This window comes from Lagopus muta, chromosome 9 (genome assembly GCF_023343835.1).
Source record: "Lagopus muta isolate bLagMut1 chromosome 9, bLagMut1 primary, whole genome shotgun sequence".
Taxonomy (NCBI): domain Eukaryota; kingdom Metazoa; phylum Chordata; class Aves; order Galliformes; family Phasianidae; genus Lagopus; species Lagopus muta.
Genome location: NC_064441.1, coordinates 8874554 through 8899555, shown reverse-complemented (window position 1 = coordinate 8899555; position 25002 = coordinate 8874554). Strand labels below are relative to the sequence as shown.

General features: G+C 46.1%; 2 protein-coding genes across 9 annotated transcripts in view; one reads left to right on the top strand and one right to left on the bottom strand.

The window, feature by feature from the left end:
- LRCH3 (leucine rich repeats and calponin homology domain containing 3) overlaps positions 1-5029 on the top strand; it is a 51784-nt gene extending 46755 nt beyond the window's left edge. For all 4 annotated transcript variants that reach the window (XM_048954597.1, XM_048954601.1, XM_048954599.1 and 1 more), the window contains one exon: positions 1456-5029. In XM_048954597.1, coding sequence (XP_048810554.1) covers positions 1456-1584 — 129 coding nt within the window. In that variant the 3' untranslated portion in view covers positions 1585-5029. The remainder of the gene's footprint in view (positions 1-1455) is intronic.
- Positions 3-24912, bottom strand: IQCG (IQ motif containing G). 5 transcript variants are annotated; one of them, XM_048954637.1, is made up of 11 exons: positions 24821-24912; positions 22983-23130; positions 19738-19982; positions 18436-18564; positions 16892-16973; positions 11185-11346; positions 10191-10265; positions 8540-8671; positions 7826-7927; positions 7056-7231; positions 3-105 (listed from the first exon to the last, which is right to left on the bottom strand). In XM_048954637.1, the coding sequence occupies exons 2-10, from the start codon at positions 23106-23108 to the stop codon at positions 7094-7096; spliced, it is 1191 nt and encodes a 396-aa protein (XP_048810594.1). In that variant the 5' UTR covers positions 23109-23130; positions 24821-24912; the 3' UTR covers positions 3-105; positions 7056-7093. The 5 variants fall into 5 exon arrangements, with proteins under 5 accessions (XP_048810594.1, XP_048810595.1, XP_048810590.1 ...); XM_048954638.1 differs by lacking the exon at positions 24821-24912 and having other exon boundaries at positions 20242-24483; XM_048954633.1 differs by lacking the exon at positions 24821-24912 and having other exon boundaries at positions 22983-24483.
- Between the last annotated feature and the right edge of the window lie 90 nt (positions 24913-25002).

Here is a 25002-nt window from a genome sequence, read left to right as displayed (position 1 = left end):
GGGTCTCACACTAACCGTGCCTTCCCGTTCTTAAGTCCTGTTTGCCGCAGCTATTGCTGTGGTATGGATTCTTTCCAAAGCTTTCCCCCTTATCTACTTGCATACCTAAGGAACAAAAAGAAAGGTAATAAACACTTGTTCCAGTTTACAAGTATTTTCTCACAAAGCACATGGTTTCAAAAGAACTGTTCTGCTGGAAGAGAAGCGTTTTGGCTGGATCAGCTGCCTGCCCGCAGCGCTTCCAGCCTGGGCTGTTTCTCTCCGCTCGGAGCTTTGTGGGAGGAGCGTTGGCCGCTGGTGTTTATGCTGAAGGATTTCCTTAACGGAGAATCGGTAAAGATGCAAAGAGTGGAGGAATGCAGGGTGCTGCAGAGCTGACTCGTGGAAAAGGAATCTCTGTAGCTTTGTAGGAAGAACACAGCTTGGGGGTTTTTGTAGAGGTACAGAGGACTGCTGGGCACGCACGTCCCTGGATGACTGCTATGGGCTGAGGATGGCCCCCCTGTGCCAAGGACTTGTGTAGGATGAGGCTTTAAATCCGAGACTGAGAACAGCATAATTCTTAATAAACACTTTGAAACCCTTTTGCACTTTGTGTATTACTCTTATTCTTCAGAATGACTTTGGAAGCTGCTTAAGTGGGCCTCCTGGCAGTAGTGACTCACATAACGCAGGAGAATATTTGTCCTCAAACCTGCTGTTGATTTCTCATTGCCTTGAACAGGAGAAATGCTGTTTTCTACACTTGTGATCAAAGTTATTTCAATCAATGAGAAGCAAGCTGTCTTTTCCTTTTTTCCTTTCCATAAAACAAATGGTGCTTTCTGCTCTTTTGTCCCTCCCAAGGAATTTATGTAATGACAAAGATCACGTCATCCATATGGACAGAAGGGCTTCAGACGGGCAAGATCTCGTTAGGAGAACTGCTTTCAAGCACAGCATTTTCCCTTAGGCTTGTTGTGTGGTGTGTCCATGGCGTGCAGAACTATTTAGCTTTCTGCTTTAAAGTTGGGATTTGCTTGCATTTGGTACCAAAGCAAAGCTTGCTGCAGGAGGACTCCCTCAAAAAGTCAGTTGTGTTTTGGAAAGGAAGCTGTGCTACGACAGCGGTTCATCGTGTTGAAGCAGAGCTTTCCCCCTCCTTAAGTTAGCCTGATTTTGATGTCATAAACTCCTGCCATTTCCACACAGGCAGAAATAAAGGATTTTGCTGTTTCTTAATTCTCCCACAGTCTTTCAAATTCTCATTACTTGTTCTGTGTAGTGGCTGCTGAGTGAACATGACCATCAGCCCAGCAGTAGACGTGTACACAGTCGTTATTTCCGAGCAGAAGTTTCATTTCATACCTCTGTGTGTGTGTGTGTGCTGTCTGTAACATTTCATTTTTCAGTTTCCTTTTCGGTTGAGTGTTTTTCATCCATTTTGTTTTTGTCTTTGTTTTGTTCCCCATTCAGGAGCAATTATGTTTGCCTCTCCATATTTTAGAAGAGAAGGGTTTGACACAGGTAGCTGTGACTGTGCAGGCGCTGCTGGAGCTGGCACCCCCAAAGCAGCAGCAGCTTCACCACTTGTCTGCTGTGTAAAGACCTCCGGGACTTTTGGGTTACCTTGGCTAAGCAGAAGGACGTCAAGACTTTACTGCCCGTGCAGTGCATCCAAACACACAGAGCTCTGTTCTAAGGAAACGAGTTTCCGTGATTCCTGACAGGAATGTTTCGCTTCGTTTCTCCATTTTTTTTGGAGATCACCACAGTTTCCAATCACGTTTTGATTAGCGGTAATTTTGCCCCCTGCTGATAAATGGGTGGGGAGGAGGGCAGGGAGGTCCAGGGGCTGTTGGAGCCGGCTGTCGAAACCGACCTTGTAGGTGGAAGACATTGGTGTACAGTGTGGAAAGCTGTTCCCATAGGAATTCATTTCTCTAATTAAAAAAAGAAAAGGTGGTTGCTGCCGTGGGCACGAGGGGAATGAGATGTCATTCCTTCTCCACAGGATTCAGAGCAAGCTTCCTTTGCCTCGTGAGAACAGCAGCTCTTTCCATTTTATAAACATGTATGTATATATTTTTTAAAGAATTGCAGCACAATCTAACCAGTACAGTGTTTCGTATCAGGGTCAGTCCTTATGCAGCTGTTAGCATATCCTCATTACTGAAGACGTGTAGGAAAACCAAGGGGGTTTCCCCCCCCCCCACCCAGAAGAAAAAAATACTGCATGTTTTCTCCACAAGAAACATCTTGGTAAAAGATGCTCAACCAGAACTGTTTGAATTTGCTGAGTAGCGGTAGCGTTCTTGCTGGATTTGTGTTCTGTTGGGGCTTCAAGGCACCTATGAAAACCTGAGCAACATCGGGGGTCTCCCACCTCCTCTCACCTCCCCTTGGAGCCCTGTGTGATGCATTTGGTTACTGAGTGGTTTTGTCACATGGCTGCCAAGAATCACGTCTGCATTTTGCCAGCACTGAGGTACAGCCTCCCCTGCGAGTCCATTGGAAGCCGTGCCCAGGTCGTGCATCTGGTGGGGGCTGCAGCACCAGGTGCAGGCGTGCTGAGTGTCACCACTGCTGAGAAATGCATCGTTTAGGAGCATAAGGACTGAATTTCCACAGGTGGGCTGCATGTTGTCAAAGCAGAAGTGCTACAAAAGGTGGCTTCTATTTGTGGGCTTGGCAGGGCTTTAAACCTTTGATGGTGGGTGTTTGTATAGAGGGATGCACTGGTTCTACACAACTGCCATTACTTTCTTCCTCTTTCTTTAACATGAAAATGGAAATTCAGTATACAGGAACAGGAGAGGCAGCAGGAGAGTTTTGAATTGCTCTTGGAAGTTAGTGTGCAAAGCACGGGTGGGTAGCTCTCTGTGCTCTTGCCCCAGCAACAAAGCCAAGCTCTCTACCAGATCAATTACATCTTTTTTTCCCCCCCCCAAGACAGACCTTGGAAAATGCAGTTCTCCATGCGCACAGTTCTTTTGCTAGTTCAGGTCAGTTCAGGCCAGGACAGTGTGCCACTAACATGGGTTGCATGAGGTCTGAGACCAGCATTGTGCCTCAGAGTTATATTGGAAGCAGAATACATCAAGAGGACTTTATAGGTGTAAAGGAAGGAGGAGTGAGGAATGGTGAGCTAAACGCCATTCTCGCTGCAGTGAACCTGCTGCAGGGACGCTGGCAAAGACTGCTCTTAGCTGGATTTCTTCCCCTTTTGATTTGCAGCTTTCTTTCCAGTCTGTTTGCTCCATGTCTGAGCGTCAGGACTCACCATGATGGCTGCTGCATGGGTGTTTCACACGACAATTCCAGTTGCTCCTTATTGGCATTGGCTGATTGTGTTGCAGGTCACAAAGAACACATGAAAGGGATTTAAAACTGCACAGCCGAAAGGAGAAACCTTTTCAGTCCAACTAGCATGCTGCCCTGAGCTCTGCAAGAAGTGAAAATGCCAACAGCTCGCGATGTGTAGGAGAAGAGAGCAGCTCCGTGCAGGCCTGCTTTCCTCCCAAGTAGGTTTTATGTTTCACGTAATTCCACTTGCAGGGATTGTTGGGAATTCTTGAGGGGTTACGTAAGTGTCAGGAGTTACTGCTGCAGTTGGTTGGATGGAAGGTTCTGCCACTCACAGCAAGCTGCAGCGTAGCACAGATGTTTCTTGTGTGTCTCTCGTGCAGTTGGAAAGAGGAGGACACTGAATTCATATTAGTTTTAACAGGAGGTCATTTGGATCTTATGGGAGCACGTCACTTCTTACTAGCACTCGTTGCCCATGGAGTTTGTGAGGGTGTTGTTTGCTTTAGTCCAGCACTTACAGACAATAACACAATTAACGGCATTCAGGTTGGTGGAAGTTTCATTAATACGAGTTCATAGGAATTAATGGGTTGGAGGTGGGGGGTCTGAGCTGCTGGAAATGGCCGTGTTTGTTGTCTGGTTAGGACAGCCGCTCCGGGCTGCAGGCAGCGCGCACACGTGGCACCTGAGCCCAGCAGACAGGCAGTGTCACCTGGCTGTCACCCCGCTGTCACAAGCTGCAGCTCGCTCCGGCGCTTCCAGATGTCTGTGGCCACGTTAGGTTAACCTGCATAGCCTTGTGTGTTCGTGCTGGCAGATACTAAGTGTTGACCAGACGTTTAGGACAAAAATCCAAGCCTAAAGTTTCATCGTACGGTTTATTTAATGTGTTATACCAAAAAACAGTTCTGTTTTGCAGACTAAGTGGGATTTTTTAGTGTGTTTATGTGCAATTTTTGTTGTGTACAAAATTCTGTTTTGTGTGAAGAGGCAATTACCTTTCCTTTCTGGGGCATTCGTGTTGGAGGATGTGGGAGGAATCCATCGGGGCGTTTTGTGCTTTGCTGGTGCTCATCCACCAGCTCTGTCGTGTCACCATCCTTCCTTAAACGATGGTGAGCACTGAGTTTGAGGCTCCGCAATGTTACCCCCCCAAAATGGAGTGGCACTGGCACTGAGGAGTCCCTCACAGCATTGATGTGATGAGGTCAGAACAGCGGGGGTCTGATTCTTCCCCTTGTGAAGGAGGGGACTTGGGTGGCCTGGCTGAAATAAACCACAGAGAACTTTTCACACCACCGAGAACTCGTCTGCCATTCTCAGCTGTGACACAGTGGCAAATGGTTCTGTTATCCTTTTACAACTATAAATGTTCCTTTGGAAAACTAAAACTAAAAAACAAAAACTTAAAAAAGTGTTTTAGGAACAGAGGTCTTCTAAAGTGAATTTAGACATTAAAAAATCCTTTTGTGTAGATACCGTGATGTTTTACAAAGCAATCTAATTTTGTTATTTCTGAAAGCAGTGTAAACGTGTAATTAATAAAGGATTTTAAGGCTTCATCCCATGCTGTACGTCTGTAAATACATTCCATGATTTCTATGTCTGTTAAATATAAATATGTTTGGATATTGTACACTTTATTTTAAATTGCCTGTATTCTGCCAGTAGCGTGAACTTCCAGCACAATAATAATATAAAAGGAAACCGTGGGTAATTTGAAATAAAGTTGTAAGACTTACATGAACTGTTCTGCCTGCCGTTTTTGTTGTGTGAATGGATGTCCCATCCTCTGTGCCAGCTGTGTATTCACCTTCCACCTCCTCTCCTCATCCTGCCTTGGGTTCACTCTGCAGTTCGTAGCCGTGCTGCACGTGGGCTGTGTGCGTTCAGCAGCCATGTGGCCACAGAACTGCAGTCGGCTCTGATTCCTCACCGACCCCGTGAGGCTCACAAGGAGAGCAGAGACTGAGGCAGCAAATGCAGCAGAGAAGCCCGGAGGAGCTGCATGGATGGCAGCATGAACAGAGCTCAGGCAAGAGTGGGTGTGCTGTTCCTGGAGGGCGTGAGTCCCTGTGGGCTGGGGAGGGTTGAAAAACTGCCCACCTGACAGGCCTGTAGCACCTAGTGGCCAGACTCGAGGTTTCAGCAGCCCTCAACACTGGAATAACAAACGTGGCTCTACTGTTGCTTTGAATAGTTTTAAATTGTTTTTGAAGAAGAAATATCCCCTCTTGTTACATACAGGCATAGAGCTTGCTGGTTTTGGAAGCAGGCTTTGCTGTGTCCATGCAGTTTGTGGGTTTGGGTGTTTGTTTTCTGTTTGAGAGATTAAGCAGTGAAATGGAAGTTTTGAATTATTTATGATTTGGTGCAGTTTAACTTCCTACTGCCTCATTCACGGCAGCTCTGGGCCCTTAACGAACCCTGAGAGGTGCTGTGTCACCCTGACATGGGGAACTGGGCTGCAGGGGAGCCAGGCAGAGGCTGAGGTTGATTTTTATGATTTACTTTATATTTTGTTTGCTGAACAGCAGGTGAAGACACAAGCCCATGTCGTGCTTCAGATTTCAGCTGTTTGATTGCATTACTGAAGCGTGCCTAGAACTTAGCATAAACCAGAGAGAGGCCATCCTTCCATTCTGTACTTTTTCCTTAGCTGAAAGTACCAGGAATAGGCGTGTGTTCTGGTTTAACCAGCAGTGCTCCAGTAGTAATATCTATACTTCAACTAAGAGTTTGTCTAAAGCACCTGAAATGTCAGCACTCCCTTGACAGTCAGCTCAGCCCAGCAGCCAGGGGCTGGTGCCTGCCTTCCTTCCCTTCAGACGGAGTCCTGAGCCAAAGGCTCTTTGCTCGTGATCTCAGTCATCCTACTTGAACTTCAGAGCTTTTGGCACAGCTTAGCCTGGACACGAGGATGTTTGGATAGGGCCAGCAGAGGATGGTCACAAAAAGCACAGCTTGGCTTGTATGGTTTGAGCTCTCTTCTCTGTAGGATTGTTAGAAACCAGCCAGCTCAGCCCCAGGGCTGATTTTGCTTTGCGCGCTGTATGTGGCTGCAGCAGTGTCAGAGAGAGGGCTGCCCTTCCAGTTCAATGAAGCAGGGCATTGCACCCTGCCTGCTGCCTGGTCTCCCCACACGGGTGCTGCAGACAGGATGGTGGGTACGGCTGTGGCACATCAGCTGTCTTTTTCCATGGCTGCTTCCCTCTGTAGGAGGGCATGTAGAGCTATTCTGTCTATGTGCTGACACTCTGAGGTACTGTGGGAATGGAAACCTGCGTGCTTTGACTGCCCTCGTGTTTACACTGCAAACCGTCAGCATTTTTCCCCTGGCTCGACCTACTGCTGCCACTGACACCAGGGTGAGCACTGCCTGAGCCCAGATGTGGGTGACCTGGCTTCCTGCCCTGCTCTGAGCCGCCGGAGCCACAGCAAACCCCATTGCTTCAGCCAACACTGTGCTTTGGGGGACTGCGGAGGAGGTTCTCAAGGCAGAGCATCTCATGCTGGTGAGTTACTGAGCCGTTAGCAGAATTACTCATGAGCTGTATAAAACACTTCAGAGGATATCGTGTTTCTCATTGCTTTAACACAGTTTCCGTTTCTACTGAGGAAACGGTGTTTTTGCTGTACAAAGATCATTCAGGGTCTTAAGTTACAGGAGCTTCACCTTAACTGTGCATCATGAACTCTGTTCTCCAGAATACCCTGAGTTCTATTCCATGGTTTATTTAGTGCTGCTGGACACAGCAGTGCCTTACCCAGTAGCAGCCCTGGAGTACATCTGTGGCCACGTTTCTTAGCGCGTCTTTTTCTTTGCTCCAGGTTTTTCCTTTTTGCCTTTCTCAGGTGACAGATTCTTCTCCTGAGCCTTCCGGAGGTTCTGATAGGGGCCGAGGTTTCTGCGGACCATTGTACCTCTCCACCAGGCCTGCAGCTGGAAGCAGGAGAGAGAGATCTCAGGGGGAACACTGGCACAGGAAAATGGCCGGAGCATCTCGCGCACTCCCAGCGGCAGGAAGGATCGTCCGACCCATGCTGCAGCTCATGTCCATGTGTAAGCCAAGGGCATCTGTAGCTGGTGGCAAGAGGAAGGGAGCAGCTCTGTGACTCCACTCCTGTGTCACTCATGCAGAGGGGCTGCTGTGATGAGCACAGCCCCGGATCATCTAAAGAGACTGGCTTTTTGTCTTTTGTTCCCTTCTTAACCCTTCTGCTTTGTGTTCTAAACCCTAATGCTGCCTTTGTGTTTGCCAAGGAGAAGGGACAAGTTTAATCTGGCTGGATGTGGCTCTGGGCAGCCTGGTGTAGTGGTTGGTTGCCCATGGCAGGGGGATTGAAACGAGATGATCATTATGGTCCTTTTTAACCCAGGCCATTCTGTGATTCTATGAATCTGTCCCTCTCTTGTGCCACCTCACACCAGCCAACTTTCTCAGGCCATTTTCTGCTTGAACAATAGCTGTGGTGCAAATGATTAACTCCCGAGCTGCTGGTGGAGCAGCACTGCCTCAGCTTTGCTCCCCTTTACCTTCAGGATGCTCTTCAGCTCCAGGGCATCCTGCTCTCGTTTTCGTCTTTCAGCCTCTTTTTGTGCCCGGTCAGCGATGATGGTTTCCTCAAACGTCCAGCACTGCAGAGTGGCACAGGAGTGCAGCAGTCACATGAAAAACACATCCAGGGAGCACCAGGAGCCCTGTGGCAGCCCAGGGGTAATGGGTAAACACAGACCTTCCTCCCCCACCTCCTATATTTGATCTTCCCTGATTCCAGATGGCAAGTGTTGCTCATTACCACCACCAGTCCTAAGGCACTGAGAGCTGCTGCCAAAGTGAAACTGCTCATGGCCTGTGTGTAATTAACCTTCTGATCCTATGGTGTAAAATGGCTGTCTGATGGGGTCTCAGGCAACAGATGTTGGTAGGAAGAATCCATGTTCCCCCAGGATAGGTAGCAGATGATGAGTGAAAACACTTGGGACACTGAGATGACAGCATACAGAGTGAAAATGGAGCCCACAAGCAGGGGAACATCTAAATCAGTCACAGCTTCTCAGACCAGTGACAATAAGGAATGCCTACAAGTGAATTTTTTTTAGCCCCCTTTTTTCTACACACTTTGCTCTGTGCTGCCTGCTCCGCTCTGTCTGTGTATCTGCAATCAGAGTCCTGCAGCTGATGGTACAAAAAAGGCAGGATGCAGTTTTGCATGGGTGAGCACTGAGCTGCTGCTGCTGCTGTCTTACCTCGCTGGCAAATCTCTGCAGCATTTCCAGGTTCTTTGCCTTTGATTCTTTTAGGGTGTTGAGTTCTTTATCTTTAGCGTCTGTGTCATTTTCATGCTTGTCCACCCAATATTCCAGCTTCTCTTCCACCTTCTGCAATGGCACAGAGTGAGGCTTAGCAGGGGACAAAGAGCGGCAGGGGAAAGGTTTACTGCTGTGACATGCCTGCTCTCAGGACGGGGGTAAGAATGCCATCAGATCTGCACGGCCTGTGTTTCCTTCTCAGCCAAGCCTTGAAAGCATCACAACACTAGGAGTAATGATAACTTGCTGGGGACCACCATGGGGGCAGCAGCACTGGACTGGGTATGAAGGCAGACTAGACTGGGCTTTCAGAGGTGCATGAAGAATGGCGATGCACTGGGGGTTACATCTGTGCACAATCCTGGTGAAGTAAATGACAACCAGGAGCCATTCTTCATGCACGGGAAGAGGGGTTTAGGAGACAGTGTTTCACAGTGAGAGAGCTTTTATCCTGCACGTGACTCTGTGGCCACATTCTGGATTAAACTTAGTGCACCAGCAATTAGGTCCCAAGGGAGCGCAGTTTGTGCTTTCTCAGGTTGTGAACTTGGCTTTGTTTGACTCATCAATAGGATGGCAGGTGTTTCTGAAACCACCACACCGATGACTTCCTCCCATTCATGACTAACTTCACCATAGCAACAGCCATCACTGCTTGAATGGAAAAATAATCTGAGGAAAAGCATCAGTCTTGTGGCAGCGTCACAGCTGGACGTGCAAGGGAGACAGAGGGCATGGTCATCTGTGTGGGCCACTGCAAAGCCACCAGCTGCTGTCTGAGTGCACAGAGGTTTGTACTCAGGAGGTCCCCTCACTTGGAAGCAGTGATCAAACTGTGGTTCTGGAACATAGAGATCACAGTGTAACTGCTCTGAAGACGCAGCTCTTTTTTTGCACTTTGTTAAAAGTTCTGTACCCTTTTCTTAAATTACAAACAGGCAGTGATGTTGGGTTCCCTGCAATAGGACAGGTTTTCTTCTGGTCATACGGTTTACGAGATGCCCACCAGTGGCATTCACTGTTATGAGCACTGCTGTTGATCATGGGAAAGCTCTGAACCTTTGCATTAACAGCAGAGGGACAGTCGTGGTTGTTTGCTGCTCAAGTCAGGTACAATAATCATGAGATAGCAGTTATTCAGGCCTGGTTCATCCTTAGATTAAGCAAAGGCATGATTAGGCTGGCAGTTTCTGACCTTTCTTTCTTAATGCTCCCACTGTGCAACACTTGGGTGTGCAAAATGGACACCTTAACTCTGTGCAAGAGCATTTCTCACCGAGTTGCTGGAAATCCCAGCTACTGCCAAGGATGGTTTAAACAAAATCCCTATTAGTTGGGAAGGAAAAGCTGTAACTCTGGAATAAACAATGGCAGTCATTGTATGAACAGTAATTTTAAGGCAATATATCCAAATCACAAATATGGGACAGCTGGGTTAATTAGGGCTTGAGGGGAAGAAGTAATCCAACCAGCAACCATCAGGAACCTGGTGAGTTTGATGGAGCAATAATTGGTTTTCTTTAGAAACTGATCAATGTAATGTTTATCGGTTGCCAGTTTAAGCATTAACAGGAAAAGTCACACAGACCTTGTGGTAATGCCTGAGGAAATTTTCAATCTCCATGTGCACTCGGATCTCCTCGTCAGTTTTCCTCTTCAAATCCTACGATCAGTGCAGACAGAAGTATGTTAGACAACGTTGGGGCACAACACGCGTGCTGGTTGGCTTTCCTGATGCATTCCAACATCTGTGCTGTGATGGTGATGGAGAGCAGCCTGGGCACCAGGGGATGGAGGGAGAACTTGGGCAGCTTCTCTCAGCACTGCCAGCACATGACTGTGCATGAAGTGTTCACAGTTGACATCATGCAAGGGAAGAGGAATGGCCTCACAATCCTGCTTCCTGCTGTGGCACTTACAGTTCTTCTGTTGCTGGGCAGTTCTCAAATGCAAGTGGAGCATGAACTTTTAGCATTAAAATGAACAGGAAAGAATATATTTTAGAACAAATCCACTTCGTTTGAAATCACCTTTAAAGGAACCAAATAAAGTTCTTTGCCTCATGTTTGCTGTTTGGGACCCGATGCAGAAAGTATTGCATCCATGTGATGGTTCCAGGAGCAGACAACGTCCTGGCAGCACCTAAACCCTCTGATAAAGCTTTCCTCCAGGAGAGCAGCAGTCAGGACAGCCACCTCTGTGTGCAGAGGACACAGTGGCTCTGGTGAGGTTTTTTTCTATTTCTTTGGTTGGTGTTTTTTTCAATAAAACGGTTCGTTCTCCATCCCCTTCCCACAGATCTGAAGAAATGCTGCCTGTGCAGCTCACCGTGCTTCAGCTGTAATTCCAAGGGACAAGGATGCTTGTGGTTTAAGAGAAAAAGGATGACGTGATGGAACAGTGGGGCAGCAGACAAGCAGAGGCAGTGCCAGAACCCTAGGAGAGGAAGATCTTGCTAAGCAAGGATTGTTCCCAGCATAGTGCTGAGTCCTTCTGTCCTCACCTACACACAACCTGCTGAGTTGACTTTTTCCTTGCTAGGTAGAGATGCTTTTCAGTAAGGGCACTGGGGAATGGTTTACCTCAATTTCCTTGTTCAGTCTGTTCTCTGCATTGCTGCACTTCTTCTGGATTTGGTGCACCTGGAGCTCTGTGCTTCTCTTCATGTACCGGTCCTCCATGGCTGCTTTGGCTTCCATCTGTTGAAGCTCATGTTTGAGGTAGAGAATCACTTTATCTCGGTTCTGGGAGAGGAGACAATAAGCAAAAGAAGCATGAGAACAGTCCAGTTAATTTCAGCCACTGAGGTTAGGCTTTGCTAAACCCTTGGATTAGTGAGTGAGTGCCTGTAACAGGAGAGTAATACCTCAGCCTCACCTGTGCTAAGTTTTGTCTCCTCAAGTGTACTTTGTTCCTTGCATTTGTTGGGCTTTGCTATTTTGTTTTGGCTTTTTCCCTAGTTCTGCAGCAACTGTGTAAACACAGCATTAGGAGCAGGTAAAGATGTAAATCTCAACTCACTCATATGTTTCAGTGGTTCTTTCTTGAAATCTTATCAAGTAGATGGTGTCCATTTTTTTATAAGAGCATTCAGTCAGAGCAAGGATTGCCAAGCAGAGCTGGCTCTGAGCTCCCAGCCTCTCCCCACACCTTGTTTTGCGTGGACCTGAGCTTTTCTGGAACAGCTTTGTCTCCAGCAGCAACTCCTCAGACAAGACTTCTGGGTGAGTGCACCCCGTTTGTCAGCTTTGTGTGCATGCTCAGGAAGCAAAGTGCATTTGCCCAATTTGGGACTGTAAGTTTGTTTATTCCTTTTTAATCAATTTCTTTGAATGGCAGTTAAAAGTTCATTAGATCTTGGCCTGCAACTCAGATGAACCTCCTGTAAAATGTAGAACTGCATTGGTAGTTAAAAAGGTCATCAAAGTCTCCTGTGCAATTATGTAAGACCAACTGTAACGCCTCTGGTCTGGCTCCCAGTTGCTCCATTACAGCCATTCTCTATGCTTTCCTGCCACGCTGTGATGGGTTTGATGCTCAGCAGCCAAACCTTGCAGCTGAAGATGAAATACCAAGGTGCTGGCATGTACGTGGTTTGAAACCCACCTATCTTGTCTCTGAAGCATCCTTGTGTTCCTTAACAGTGTAAACATAGAAAAATGCCACAGGAAGAAGCCAGCTCAGTACTGCTGTGTTTGAAAGCCTTTGCAGCATGACTCATTTGGAAAGGTTTCCTTATAAGAAGTGTTTGGAACAGCTAAAAGGCAAATCCTTCCCTCTGCACCCCTTGTAGGACACAGTTAAGAACAGTAAAGCGTATTTATAAGGCTCCTGAAAATCAGAGGCCTTGGCTGATGCTGTTCGGTGGTTTTCAAAGTCATGCATTCAAAATCTTTTGAAGCTTTCCCAGATCAGATCTTTTTTTTACAGCCGTATCATCACTGCAGACAGCTACAGGAGCGACCTGTTCGTGCCCCATTAAGGCTTCCGGTAATGGCTTTTATTTTCCTTGATGAAATTTGGTGGGTGCTGGGAACAGTTGTGTTCCTACTCAGCAGACGTGGGAGGTGGCCAAAGCACTTTATCTTGAGGCTGCCTCGCTGTATTGTGGTGAAAGCGTGTCTAAATTGCAGGGCTGGCATAGAGATCAAGGAGATGCTAAAGGAAAACACCAGCGTTTTGTGGCCCTGAGGCTCAGCTGCTGCAGTCAGTGCTGCAGTGCTATCTGTGAAGGGTCTGGAAACAGGTCAGAAAAGAAAGGCTCGATGTAGGCTACACAGAATTCAGAGAGGTGGGGCAGAGCATGAACACCATTTTTTATTTCTTATTTCGATAAAGCGGAGGGAAAACCACTCTTGATTTCAGAGCCCCAGGCCTCAGCCAGGAAGGGGACCCGTCTGCTCTGTTTTCTTTGCTGCATGGCATGTTTGTGGTTTGGATTTGGTGTTACAAAATGTCTTTGTTAGAAGTGGGGAGTCTGGGGGCTTGATTACACAATGCAAAGCAGACGGGAAGCGAAATGCAAAACCCTGTGGGCGTTTACAGAAATGCGTTCACTTGGAGGGAGAGTCGGCTGCAGGCATGTGGGAGCTACTGCAGCCCAGCTGATGGGCCTGGAGCTGCAGTGCTGGGGTGTGTTGGGTGTTAGGTTGCACATAGCAGATGCAGCTGCTGCCCCCAACCCGGGGAAACCACCTGTGGGTTGTGCTGTGCCCTGAACCTCAGGGGCAGGCACTGGGAAAAAGAGTTAACATCTATTCATTTCTGGTTTATGGCAGCAAAGGGCCCTACGAGGACACAGCGTGCTTTCACAGCTAATGCAGTAAACCTCTGGGATGCTTATTTGGGATGACTTCAGCTATGCAAAATCATAAATCATGTGTCCAGAACTATCACAAAACTGGCAGAGAGCAAGATCAAAACCCAGGAAATAGTTGTTACGAGCCAGTCTGCTCTGCTAGCAGGCAAACAAGCTGTTCTCTCAGATCTCTCAGCTCACAGACACCAGCTCAGAGGCCTGTCTGCTGCTGTTAGCCAGCACCAATGAATTCTGACCAAAAAACGTTGTTTGGTGGCAAAAGCAACAATAAAGGTATGCACATTTTGTGTTTTCTCTTACTTTTATGTCCTGCAAGTGCCCCCTAGATCTCTCCGTCCTTCCACAGCAGTGAGTATTTGCAGTCACTTAAAATGCAGCTGGCTACAAAATTAGCAAACAGGAGCTATGTGCTGGCAGCTGGTGAGCCTGCACTGTGTCTTGCTGCCTGCCTCCCTGCTTCCATGACCAGTGTGGATGAGCTTTCCTCTGGCAGCTGTAAAACCTTAGCCTGCAAAGCCTGAAGATACGCTTAGATCTACACACCTGCTGCAGCTGGGACTTGCAGCCCCTGAAAGCACAGCATGCAGCCCTACAGACACGTCTGTCCCAGCTGCCAGAACACCCCTGCGCTGCACCCCCCCACAGATGCTTCAGCTGAAAGGACGACAGGGCTGACAGGTCACCCACTGTGATGATTTGTAATGTCCATCTTCGTTGCAAGGGATTGAACTGGATGGCATCAAATGGTTCCAGGTTTGGCTCTGTTGCAGCAGCTCTGCGTCCTGCTGAGCTGCTGTGGGGGCTGACATGGCCCCAGGACCATCACAGACCTCCTGCTTTCCACTGAAGTCATCTGGTACATTTCCCCAGTGTAAACACAGAGCAGTGTATGGGTATGAGTTGACCACAAAACCTACAGGTCACAGAAAGCGTCTGAGTGAATAGCAGTGCAAGAATTTAAAAGGCAACATCTCTTAAGTTTTTCTCCTAAACATTATCTTATCCAACATCAACAATTCTGTTTGTACAGAATGTCATCACTGCTCCAAGGAACCTGCATGGTTTTCTGCATGTTAGAAAATCAGTACAGTAGCAGCAAGCAGAATTCCTGCAGCCAGGTGACACGGAGGGGTAAATGTAAAATCAGACTGTTCATCGCAGCAGCTTTCGAGACAGCAGTGTTTTCCAAAAGGAAACAAAAGAAGTGAAAACATGTAGCGTTTGATTTATGTTCTATTAGAAAGAAAAATGAGCTGAGCCAGCTAGTATAGCTTTAATTAGCATCTCATTAAGAAATAGCAAGGCTGAAAATACACAGAAGCAACACGCATGAAGCAAAGACCACGTTTTTCTGGTTCCATGAGGAGATCTGTTTGGTTTTGTGTTCTCAGCCACTGGACTGGAGACAACCATGTAGGCTTTTGTCTAAAGGCCTATGTATTATTATTGTTCAAAATACTCTAAAATCAGCAAGCTGTATTTCTGCTCCTAATTAGTTGGTGAGGTGACAAATCCTGCAAGTGTCTGTAAAATTGCCTATGGGGAAAATCCCATATGAAGCAAATAGAAATTATTCTCCCTTGGGAGACAAAGTGAGACACCATTATTTTTGGCACAGGAGGAAAGCACTACTTGAAAGTAGTCTTGTCTTTGATTTGTTATCAAAGCTGAAGCTATAAGGAAGCCCAGGAAAATACTTTTAAGCTGGAAACATAAAACCAAAATCCCAGATGGGTGCAGATCCCATTTGATGAGGCAAAAAAAGCAAGAATCAAATTAGCAGAAGGTACTAAAAGGACACAGAGAGGAGCGTGTGCTCAGCGTGGGAGCTACACACATTTGTATGACTGTTAGAGCTAGGAGAGGTGCAAGGCAGGACAAGCACCAGCTGTGCTGCTGACTGTGCAGTGCCAGGACGGGTTCGAATCTGCAGGGAGAAAAACAGCGCACACCAAAAAACAGAGCACTTCATCCCTCCTTCCTCCTTCAGTTTCCACAACTGCTCTGTCTTGGTATTCCTCCTAACTTGCTATCTTCCCACATCTTTCAGTGACTCCTTTCTGTGACGTCCACAGTTTATTCCTAGTGCTCTTTTCATCCTGCTACATTTCCCAGTGAACGTTACGCATTTCCAGGATCTCTGCTGGCAGATGAGGACTGACGTAAGTTAGTTTTCCAATCTTGTACATTCCTGCTTTCTTCTCTGCTGTTCTGTTTTAATATCTCCTCTGGACTTCTGGTGCACGTAGATAGCTGTACATATTTCCAGTGTCAATAGATCCTTCCTGTTTTTGGAACCATCCACTTATTTACAATTAAACCTTCCACTTACACACGCATCCAGGCTGCCAACATGAAACCTTCATCTTCTATAAACTGTACTCCGGCAGCGTCTCAGCAGCTTGAAATTCCTCTGTGCAGCCAAATGTTTATTGGCTTGGTGGCCACTCTTCTGTCCAAGGACAAAATTCTTACTGATACGGTGTCTTTCTTCACATGCCCTTGCTTTCCTCTTCCTCTGCAATGAACCAAGTGTCAGATTCTTGTTCTTTCTTTCAAGCCTTGTATAGCTCTGACCTTGCCTTTCTTTTGCTTGTTTTTCATCACGTGCTCTTTTTCCTCACCTCAGCAGAAACAGGTTAAACTTGCATGTTTCTTCACCGAGCTGAGTGCTTTTGCTCTCTAAGCATGCATGACCATCGGGTCTGAGCTGTCTGGTAAGCATCACAGTGAGCAGGGATATGCCATTTAATTGATCTGCACTTGTGCAGCACGTCTGATGTGTCCAGAATGCCCCTGATCTACTGTGCATGCACAGACAATTCACGTGCTGAAAGAAAGGCTGAAGCTGTCCACACAGATAAAGTTGATGGGGTGTGTGTATGGTAACATTGATCTGCCCTCGCATAGGGCTTGTGTGTTTGGGATTTTGTTGTATGTGGAAGCCTAGGAAATAGATGAAAATTCTGATACTTTCCCCTGACAAAACTGCAGGTAGAAAAATGGCATGTCCCCATGCCTGTTCTGACACACTATTTCTTAATCCCTCACCGTCAGTCTTTCTTCTGTGCCAGGTGTCATGTCTGCACCATTAAGTATGACAGAACCTTAGATCCTGCTGTCTGCAGCTAATCTCCTCCTGGCTGCAGATTAGCAGCACTCACTCATGTCCATGCTTTGCAGTGTTCTTGCACAGCACTGCTTCTGAGGTGTTCTGACTTCATCAGAGCCTTTCACAATTATAAGCACTTTGAGTTTCTGCTTGAATACCATTGAACAGCATTCTTAAATTCATTAATAACTATATTCAGGCTATAAATCAGTGTTGCATTTATTCTGCTTCTATATTCTTAAATGATGGATTGCTACGTGTGCTGTGTCCTCTCATCTGAGTGCTAGTTCCTGGGCAGCAGGAGCAAGCTTGCTAACACACTTCCCCTGGCAAGATGCCCAGTGTTAAGTAATCTCACCTGAAGTTCTATTTCAGTTTCTTTCTTGACATCTTGCAGCTGTTTCTGGAGTGACTTTATCTCTTTCTTTCCTTCTTCCTCCCTGAAGGAAAATGGGAGAATACAGTTACTTGAATATATCAAGAAAAGCAAGAGCTGTGTACCTAGGTAGAGAATTTTCAGACTCCTTATATGTTGCTGCACCTAGCTGAACACTGTTCCAATTAAACTGCTCACTCAGTGAGTTTGTTAGAGCTGAACTAAAAGAAGTGAAAAGCTCGCCCTGCTTCAGTGCAGCATAAAAGCTTGCAGCTGCTTGCAGTGTTTGAGGAATAGAAAAGGCATTCATCTCTTCATTTTGAACTTCAGTGTTGAAAGCAGTACATCTTCAGGTCAGAGAGATCTCACCAAACCTGGTAACTTCTTGGTAAGTAAATCCTGAAAGAAGGGATGTATGGATTAAGCAGAGAGGATGGGAATGAAAGGGAAAGTGAACCAGAGACCTTGAGGACCGAGCCAAAACCTACAGGGGTGTTTAACAGTTTAAACCAAAAAGGATGCAATAATGTTGTAGGTCTCGTTATTTCACTTTCCTTTGAGGGCTTTCCCAAGCTTTTATGCTTATCGTTTGATCTAAAGCCAGTAAGAAGAATTGCTGCCTGAGGCTTTGTACCCTATCCCCCCTTTACAGTCAAACATGCATTTCATTTTTGGAGTACTTAGCTGGGTAACTCTACTACAGAAGGTCCTGATAAGGACTCCCAGCCTTATTGCAAACTGCTTTCAGACTGGTGTATTGACACAAAACCAGACAAGTATATGGTATATTTAAATACAGATCAAGTGTATGCAATGAAAGGAATGTACAGCAAACAGATAACACAGTGCTTAGATACGGTTGATAGAATGGAATAGAAATTATTATTCCCTTAGAGATGTTAAGTTGCATGCCCCTTTCTAACTCTAGTGTTGAACAGTGATTCCACAAGCAACTGCTGCTTTCCTTTTTTGCTTTCTGACCCTACCTTGGAAAAACAATAAATCCCTTGGTTTTAGATGCTGGAAGAGGTGGCTTTTGTGTTCACAAGACAATTGCCTCTGCCACCATCTGTGCTAGCTCTGCACTGGAAAAAGGGAGCACATTAGCATTTGGGTCAAAGCAGATCCTCCTGGGCATCGTGTAACCTGAAGTCCGTATGTTGCTGACCCTGGCTTGAACAGATTATTTGCTACTCTGGCTTCCTCTGGGGACAAGGAGATGAAGGTCAGAAAAGTCCTACATCACATTGTGTTTTAATTGATATGGAGCAGTGTTTGCATTAATGCAGACGCTGGTGTCCAAGCTCAGACAATTCCAGTCAGATTAGTATCAGTACAGGCAGTTATTTCTCTCTCCAAGGGCAAATGCAATTTGTGAAGTGCTCGGGATAATTCAAGCTGAAAAAGAATCCTTTCCATATCCTGATGTAGGATTTGTTTTTGTTTTCCTTTTATATAGTATAATGAGGGAAAATGGGCTTTGGCTCCAAACCACTAATCAGAAAAGTACAGAACACAACTCTGACCTGATGAGGATGTCATTCAAGTTGCTTTTCTTTGCCTTCTCTCTCCCATTAGCTTCTATTAGGCTATCAAATGTTCCTGATTCCTCCATCTTCTTCATAGTGGCTGTAATTACATCACTCACATGCTGCCTGCCAGAGAGAAAATGAACACAAAGTAATTGGTAGGTGTACACTGATACCACAGTGTCTGCCACCTTTATCAATTATTATCAATTATATTTAAAAGAAAAAAGAAAAAGAAAGGAAATGCAAGATCCATTTCTGTTCTTATGACTTAGCAAACCTAAGTGTGCCTCTCCCATGGCACTTGCTGCTTCCGGCTCTAGAGAACTGTGTATCTGGAAGAAGGTCCAAGTTTATAACTTCACATTATGGTCTGAATGTTACTCCAGGAAATAGAGAAGAGGTGCACAGGTACCCATGTCGTGCCAGCTTGTGCTGCCATCAGGAAAAAGGCTGCAGCAGTAATGGCAGCTGGATGGATCTTGGAAGATGAGATCTGGGGACACAGATGTGTCTATGGAGGGACATCTGGGTGCCAAAACGTCCTGGTGCAGCCCTAAGGCAATCCTAACAAAGACGTGGGCTTGCCCAAGTTGTTGAATTTCATGGTGCATATGGTATTGCTATTTTAGCTGCATTTTCCTCATTTGTGTCAGGATTTTCTTGAAACTCTTTGTTAAAACATTAGTGGACAGAAGCCAGGATGTAGAAAAATGCTTACAGAATGCTCAGCTCCCCAGTCTGTCTTTTAAATCAAAGGCTGCTGGTATTGCTGCAAATGAAGGCACTTGATTTAGAGCAAAAATGAAAATTATTTGGGAAAAAACCCAAAACTTATTTTGGTTTTATTTTTTATAGACATTGATTGTTCTACAAAGGAGAATGGTTCTAGCTGCCAGAGGTTCCATGTGCCCTACAGAGTAACTGAGTTCATGAAACAACTCTCAGACCCAGCCTTGAGCGTTCATATCTGCCAGGGAACCTGACTGCCTGCACCTGACTGCATCCTGGGATGAATTCTACTCAGCCAGTATTAATTGGGTAATGTTTCACAGCCACATACAAAGTAAGCTCATTGTCAGTACTTGGCATCCAGAGGCAAGCAGGAGTCAGAACCAAATGGTCTCTGAGGCCAGACCCCAGTGCTCTCTTTAAAAGTAGTCATTCTAGATCATGACTGGGAAACACCAGCAGTGGGAAAGTGTTCCCACTTTACTGTATTTCGCTTTGCAAAGATAAGAGTGAGAACTTTACAGCTATGAGCATTCCTCACAGGCATCACATTTGTGCTTCACTCACCTGTCAGCCTGAATTTTTCTGAGATCATCTGCAGACAGAGCACTGTGTTTCATGGCCCTTGTGGAAATATGATGGGCTCTTTTTGGATCCTCAGAGTTCGCCAGCTGCTGCTTGCATTCAGTGCTTTTCCAAGACTTGGAGGTAACAGTTTCCCCCCTCCCCTGCCTTGCAGAGCTGAGCTCTTGATACTTAATGTCCAGCACATTCTGGGTGTCTGTGATTTCTTTCATTTTCTGGCTCTTGATCTACAAAAGAGTAAGAGAAACCTGCTTGCACGTTGAGCAATAGGAACAGACCCTCTGCAGCTTTATGTGGGAGGAAGAAGAATTAATAATAAACACAAATCCACCTATACTATGACCAGTTGATGATTCTACAAAGAACTGAATAGCAGAAACGTTCATCTAGGTTAGATTTGAGCACCCAATTTAGACTTACTGAAGTTGATGGGATCAAAAGGCCAAAAGTGACAGGACTAGAAAAGGCCTCAGAAGGTCAGCTCACCTGCCCCAGGAGGTGATGATTCAGACGTTTGTCTGATACATTCTTAAAGACCCCCGGCCATGGAGACCATATGCTCTGCAGTCAGTACCAGCGTGCCACTCTTGTAAGGAAGCTATTTCTGAAACTTCAGCAGCTGAGCCCCTGATTTCTTGTCCCAGTCTCTGTAGAAACAGAAAAAAAAGCCTTCCTTCCTTCTTTGCTGCAGCTTTTATGTACAGGAAGCTTGTTAGTCTGTTTCTCCTCAGCCTTTTCCCTATCTCGGCTTGTCTTAGCCCTGCCTGTCACCAAGGCCTTTGCTTACAGTGTAGTTGTTACAACAAGAGCTGATCTTAGCCTGTCGCTAAGTACTTAATAGCAGTACCAGCAGAGCCAGCTAATGCAGAGGCTTCCAGCCTCATCCTAGCCCATAGCTGCCTACTGCCCACCCTGGCTGCTTGTGAAATGGAAAAAAGAACTCGCTGACAGGAAACGTTTTCCAGCAAGAAAAGAAAAAATAATTATATTTTTAGCAGTCCAGATCACAGCACAACCACACGAATGTTTGTGCCAACGCAGCACAGAGGGCAGAGCGAAAACAAGAGGTCAGACTGGGAACAGTGCATGCTAGCAGTCATTCCAAGAAGGCCCTGATGGAGAAAGGCTCCGTTCGTGTTCCGAGGTGCTGCTGTGCTCAGTGGGGCAGAGTGCAGGGCACTGCAAAGGGCTGATCCTCCTGAATGCAGCGTGCAGCTCGGGAGGGGAGGAAGCAGCCCCTGCTCTGCGTGACTCAGCGCTGGGTGCAGAAGGAGACTGAGCGACTCCGTGCTTAATTTTTGGACGGTGAAATTTACATGACATGAATCTCATGCAAAGTATAAGGAGACCTATGAAAATTACATGGTTAATTAGCAGGAAGAAAAAGGGGTTTAAATGGGTTGATGGTGAAGGCTGTATTTCTGAAATAACTATTCTAGGCAAACAAATGGCTTTAATATCATGTAGATTTTATGGATGCTGTAATAGGTGTTTGTAATGTCTGGGAAAGCTCAAGACAGGCTATAACTGGATTATCTGTAAACAGTAGAGAATTAAGCACTAATAATTGCTAAAGAACTACAGGAGAGCAAGGAGACTGTAAATTGCATGTGGTGCCATCCGTGCAGTCCCTAGCTGTTTATCTTTTGCTGGTCTTTTGCCCCAAATCTAGCAGACAGAAAGGCTGCTTCCTCTGGGGAATGCACTGCATGAAGCAGTCTACAAGAGTCCCTGATTTAGGAACAAGCAACACTGTGACTAAGGCTCTAAAAAATGCCAGCACTTGAATATGTCAGTATATGAAATGTCAATCAATGAAAATGCCACAGGTCTGTTGGACTGACAGCTCAAGTAGCATGAAGGGTGCTTTGCAAATACAAACGCAGTGACAAGAGGTAAATGTAAATGAGAACAGGGACAAGCAGTGAATTGCAGAACACCAGAGTTAGCAAGGAGCTTCCCCAGAGCCATTCTCTGTTTTCTAAACTGTTTCCTCCTTGATCTGTATTTGCATCTTTAAGAACACTACTGAGGATTGCACTCTATGGGAAAACTGTGTGTAAAGAAATTACTTAGTAAAAATGAGCCTCTGTGTTTGAAGAGGAAAACTAAGTGTACCTTTAGGAGGTCTGTCAACCTCAGATCGTGTGAAGGGGAACAGCTCCCACCCTTGTCGAGATCTGTTGTTTCTGTGTTGCTGCTGCTGGCACAGCAGAGCTTTCACACCCACATCTGTGAGGGAGAAACATCCTCGGCAAACAGGCAGGACTGGCTCACCGTGCTCTTCTAAGGAGAGGAGCGCCCTCTATCGCACAGCCTAAGCATCGCTCACGCCCTAAATTCAGTGTCGAGCAGCTTCTGCCGATGATTTATTGATTTACTTTCCTCTTCCATTCTTAATTGATACATCAGGCACTGAATAGCATTAGGTCTGAAAACTTGGAGCTCAGGTTTTATTTCCATCCAGGTCACACTTATTTTTTTCCCGTCGTTTTTAGTTAAGCAAATTTCAAACTCTTTTTCAACTTGAAAACAGCCCTGCTTATCACTTCAATATATGAGAACAGAACTTACAGCAGTTTACCCCTCGAGACGATCCCACCTTGTTTCTTGTGTCTATCACATACTCTTAACAGCCACCATACATACAGAAAACAATAAACCCCTGCCTGAGCACAGATCTGTACTTTATACCTCTCCCCAAAACCACTTAGTTGTGGTGCCTATTAGAAATCAATTAATTAATAACAGACGTTAATAACGAGTAGTTACTAATACATTTTGAAGGGAAATCTTTCTTCATTTGTTGTCTGTGGGGACTAGAGGAGCCTCAGCACTCACAGAGTATCAGAATGACCCTGATTTGGGTCATACTTCTTGTTTGTTAGTAATTCAGAAGTGGCAATGCACTTATATAAGACTTCAGACATGTATTGTTTATTTTTCCTCGATCCTTTACTTGTCATCTAACCATGGAGGTTTTAAAACTAAGCCTTGGAACCTCATCTTAGGTCACCAGAGTCCTTTGCACAGCCTTGCCAAATGCTTCTCAGTGCTGCTGCAGTACAGATATTAAAACTGATCATCTGTGTGCTTTTATTGCTTCTTCCCCTGAAGGGTCATGGAGAAAAAAATACCTGAGTGGCTATTTAAAGAAAGCTAATAGAAGACGTAAAGGACAAGAAGAAAAATGAGAGGTATTTTCTTAAAGAGCAAGAGGCACATACATGGCTGGTGTCCGTCTTGCCCTCGTGTGAAACTGGCATGATGTAGCCAAGGATTGCGAGCTGATCAGCACAGTTCTCCAGCACAGCAGTAAGCAGCAGAGCTTCCAGCCGACTGAGTTTCTCCATTTCTTCAGTGTGTGTGCTCTTGCTAAGAGGAACAGAGACAAGAGGTGCCCATGAGAAAAGCAGCATGGTGTTAGTAACAGTAGTTTAAACTAAAGGTAGACCTGAAATAGCCTTGATTGCAGCCTTCTATACACTTCCCTAGCTTTGTTTATAGCTTTTCATACACTGTTTATAAGAGGAGCCCTGCTCTGCTAATGGCTGCCTTCAGAGACAGAGGGAATGTTTAGCTTTCACAAAACAAAGCTCTGGTCCCTCCTGCAGCAGATCTGGGAGGGCAGGCTGAAGAAATGCAGGACGAGGTGGCCTCGTTTGGCTGCTCTACCTACAACTGCATTTGTGCCATCTGTAAAACCGTTGCATAAACACATCCTAGGCCTGCAGAACATTACAGTCCAATCTGCAAGCATACCACGTAAATCACTCATAATCTGTGTAACAAACTACAAGTGTCAGTTCTTCTTTCTCTTCAGACTTAGAATTAATGACAGAGTGAAGATGCAAGTTCTGCTTTTGCATTTTGGTCAGAAAATCTATCTTTCTGGCTAAGAGGCACTAATAAAATTCTTTTTAAAAATCTTCTTAAGAAATCCACGATGTACATTCTGAGTTTAAATAACACAAGAATAACCTAGTACATGCAGAGGGCTAATGCTAAAAATATGGTGGGAAAAAAGAAAAGATTTGTTGTGAGAGCTCTGACAGATGATGACGACAGCATTCTTCAAAGAAAAAATAACATGGCTCTCATAGGAAAAAGTGACTTATTTGGAAACAAAGGAGGATGCAATAGCTTCTCCTCTATTTCACAAATAACTTCTGTCCAGGAGAGAATTAACTCAAGATATTAATGTCTGTTAGGACAACTCGCAGCTGGAATGCTTCTCGAAAGCCTGCTGGTTTGCACCTCCCATGTATCTCCTGTTATAGACATGGATTCACTCAGCAGATGCCAGTGCCAAAGCAGCTCGCCCTGCCTGGTCTTATGATGACTTGGAAGTGAGAAGGAAAACACTGCCTGGGGCACTAAGGAACGTGACAAGCAGTGAGTGAGGCCTCACACTCTCGATCCAGCCACTGGCATTGACCTTACTGATGGTGCTTTGCTGAACTCCTTCACTAAGCTCTATTAATAAAAAGGAGGTATATATGAGGGACTCCGATTCCCCCAAGATCTTGGGCTGACATTCTTTCCCTGCTGATTTAAGGGGAAAGAAAAACAGATGAAGAAATATGTTTGAGAACAACCAGGAGAGGTGTGGCCTGCTGTCCCTTTGAGGATTGCAGCTCCCTCTGCTGTGTGGGGTTCCTGGACACACTTCTCCCATCCTGCTGCCTGAACTCCGATGGCTCCACGGGCAGCATTTTGTGGCAGCATTCCTCTCACTTATTCAAGGCTGTACCCATCCATTCCAGTGAGCGAATCCAAAGCTGAGGATGTTGCATCTCTTCCAGCTCAGTTTCACAGATGTAGTGGCGAAAACAGATTCTGAATTGCCACAGAGGCAGCAGCTGGGCCGCGAACCAGAGCTATCTTCCCTTTTACCAAAAAACAGGCCAGTATTCGGCGCCTTACAAAACCCTGCCTAGCCCTACTGTTGGAGAAAAGCTTTAGGGAGCGTTTATTGATCGGCTGAGACACCTCCGCTGCTGGGACAGTTACTCAGTTATTAGAGAATATTCTCCTGGCCCTGCCGAGTCTGGCTGTTCCTTACCTCCTCACCCCCGCCGCCGTGCCGCCCCGCCGCCCCTAGCACCGCCGCGGCGCTCCCCGCGACCCCGTCTCCATGGCGACCGCTGTGCCCGGGGGCCTCGCGGGGCTGCCTCAGTAAGTGCCTGCACGGAGCGGGTGCCGAGACCCATCCCCGAAACGCCGCCCGAAGCAGAAAAGGGACGT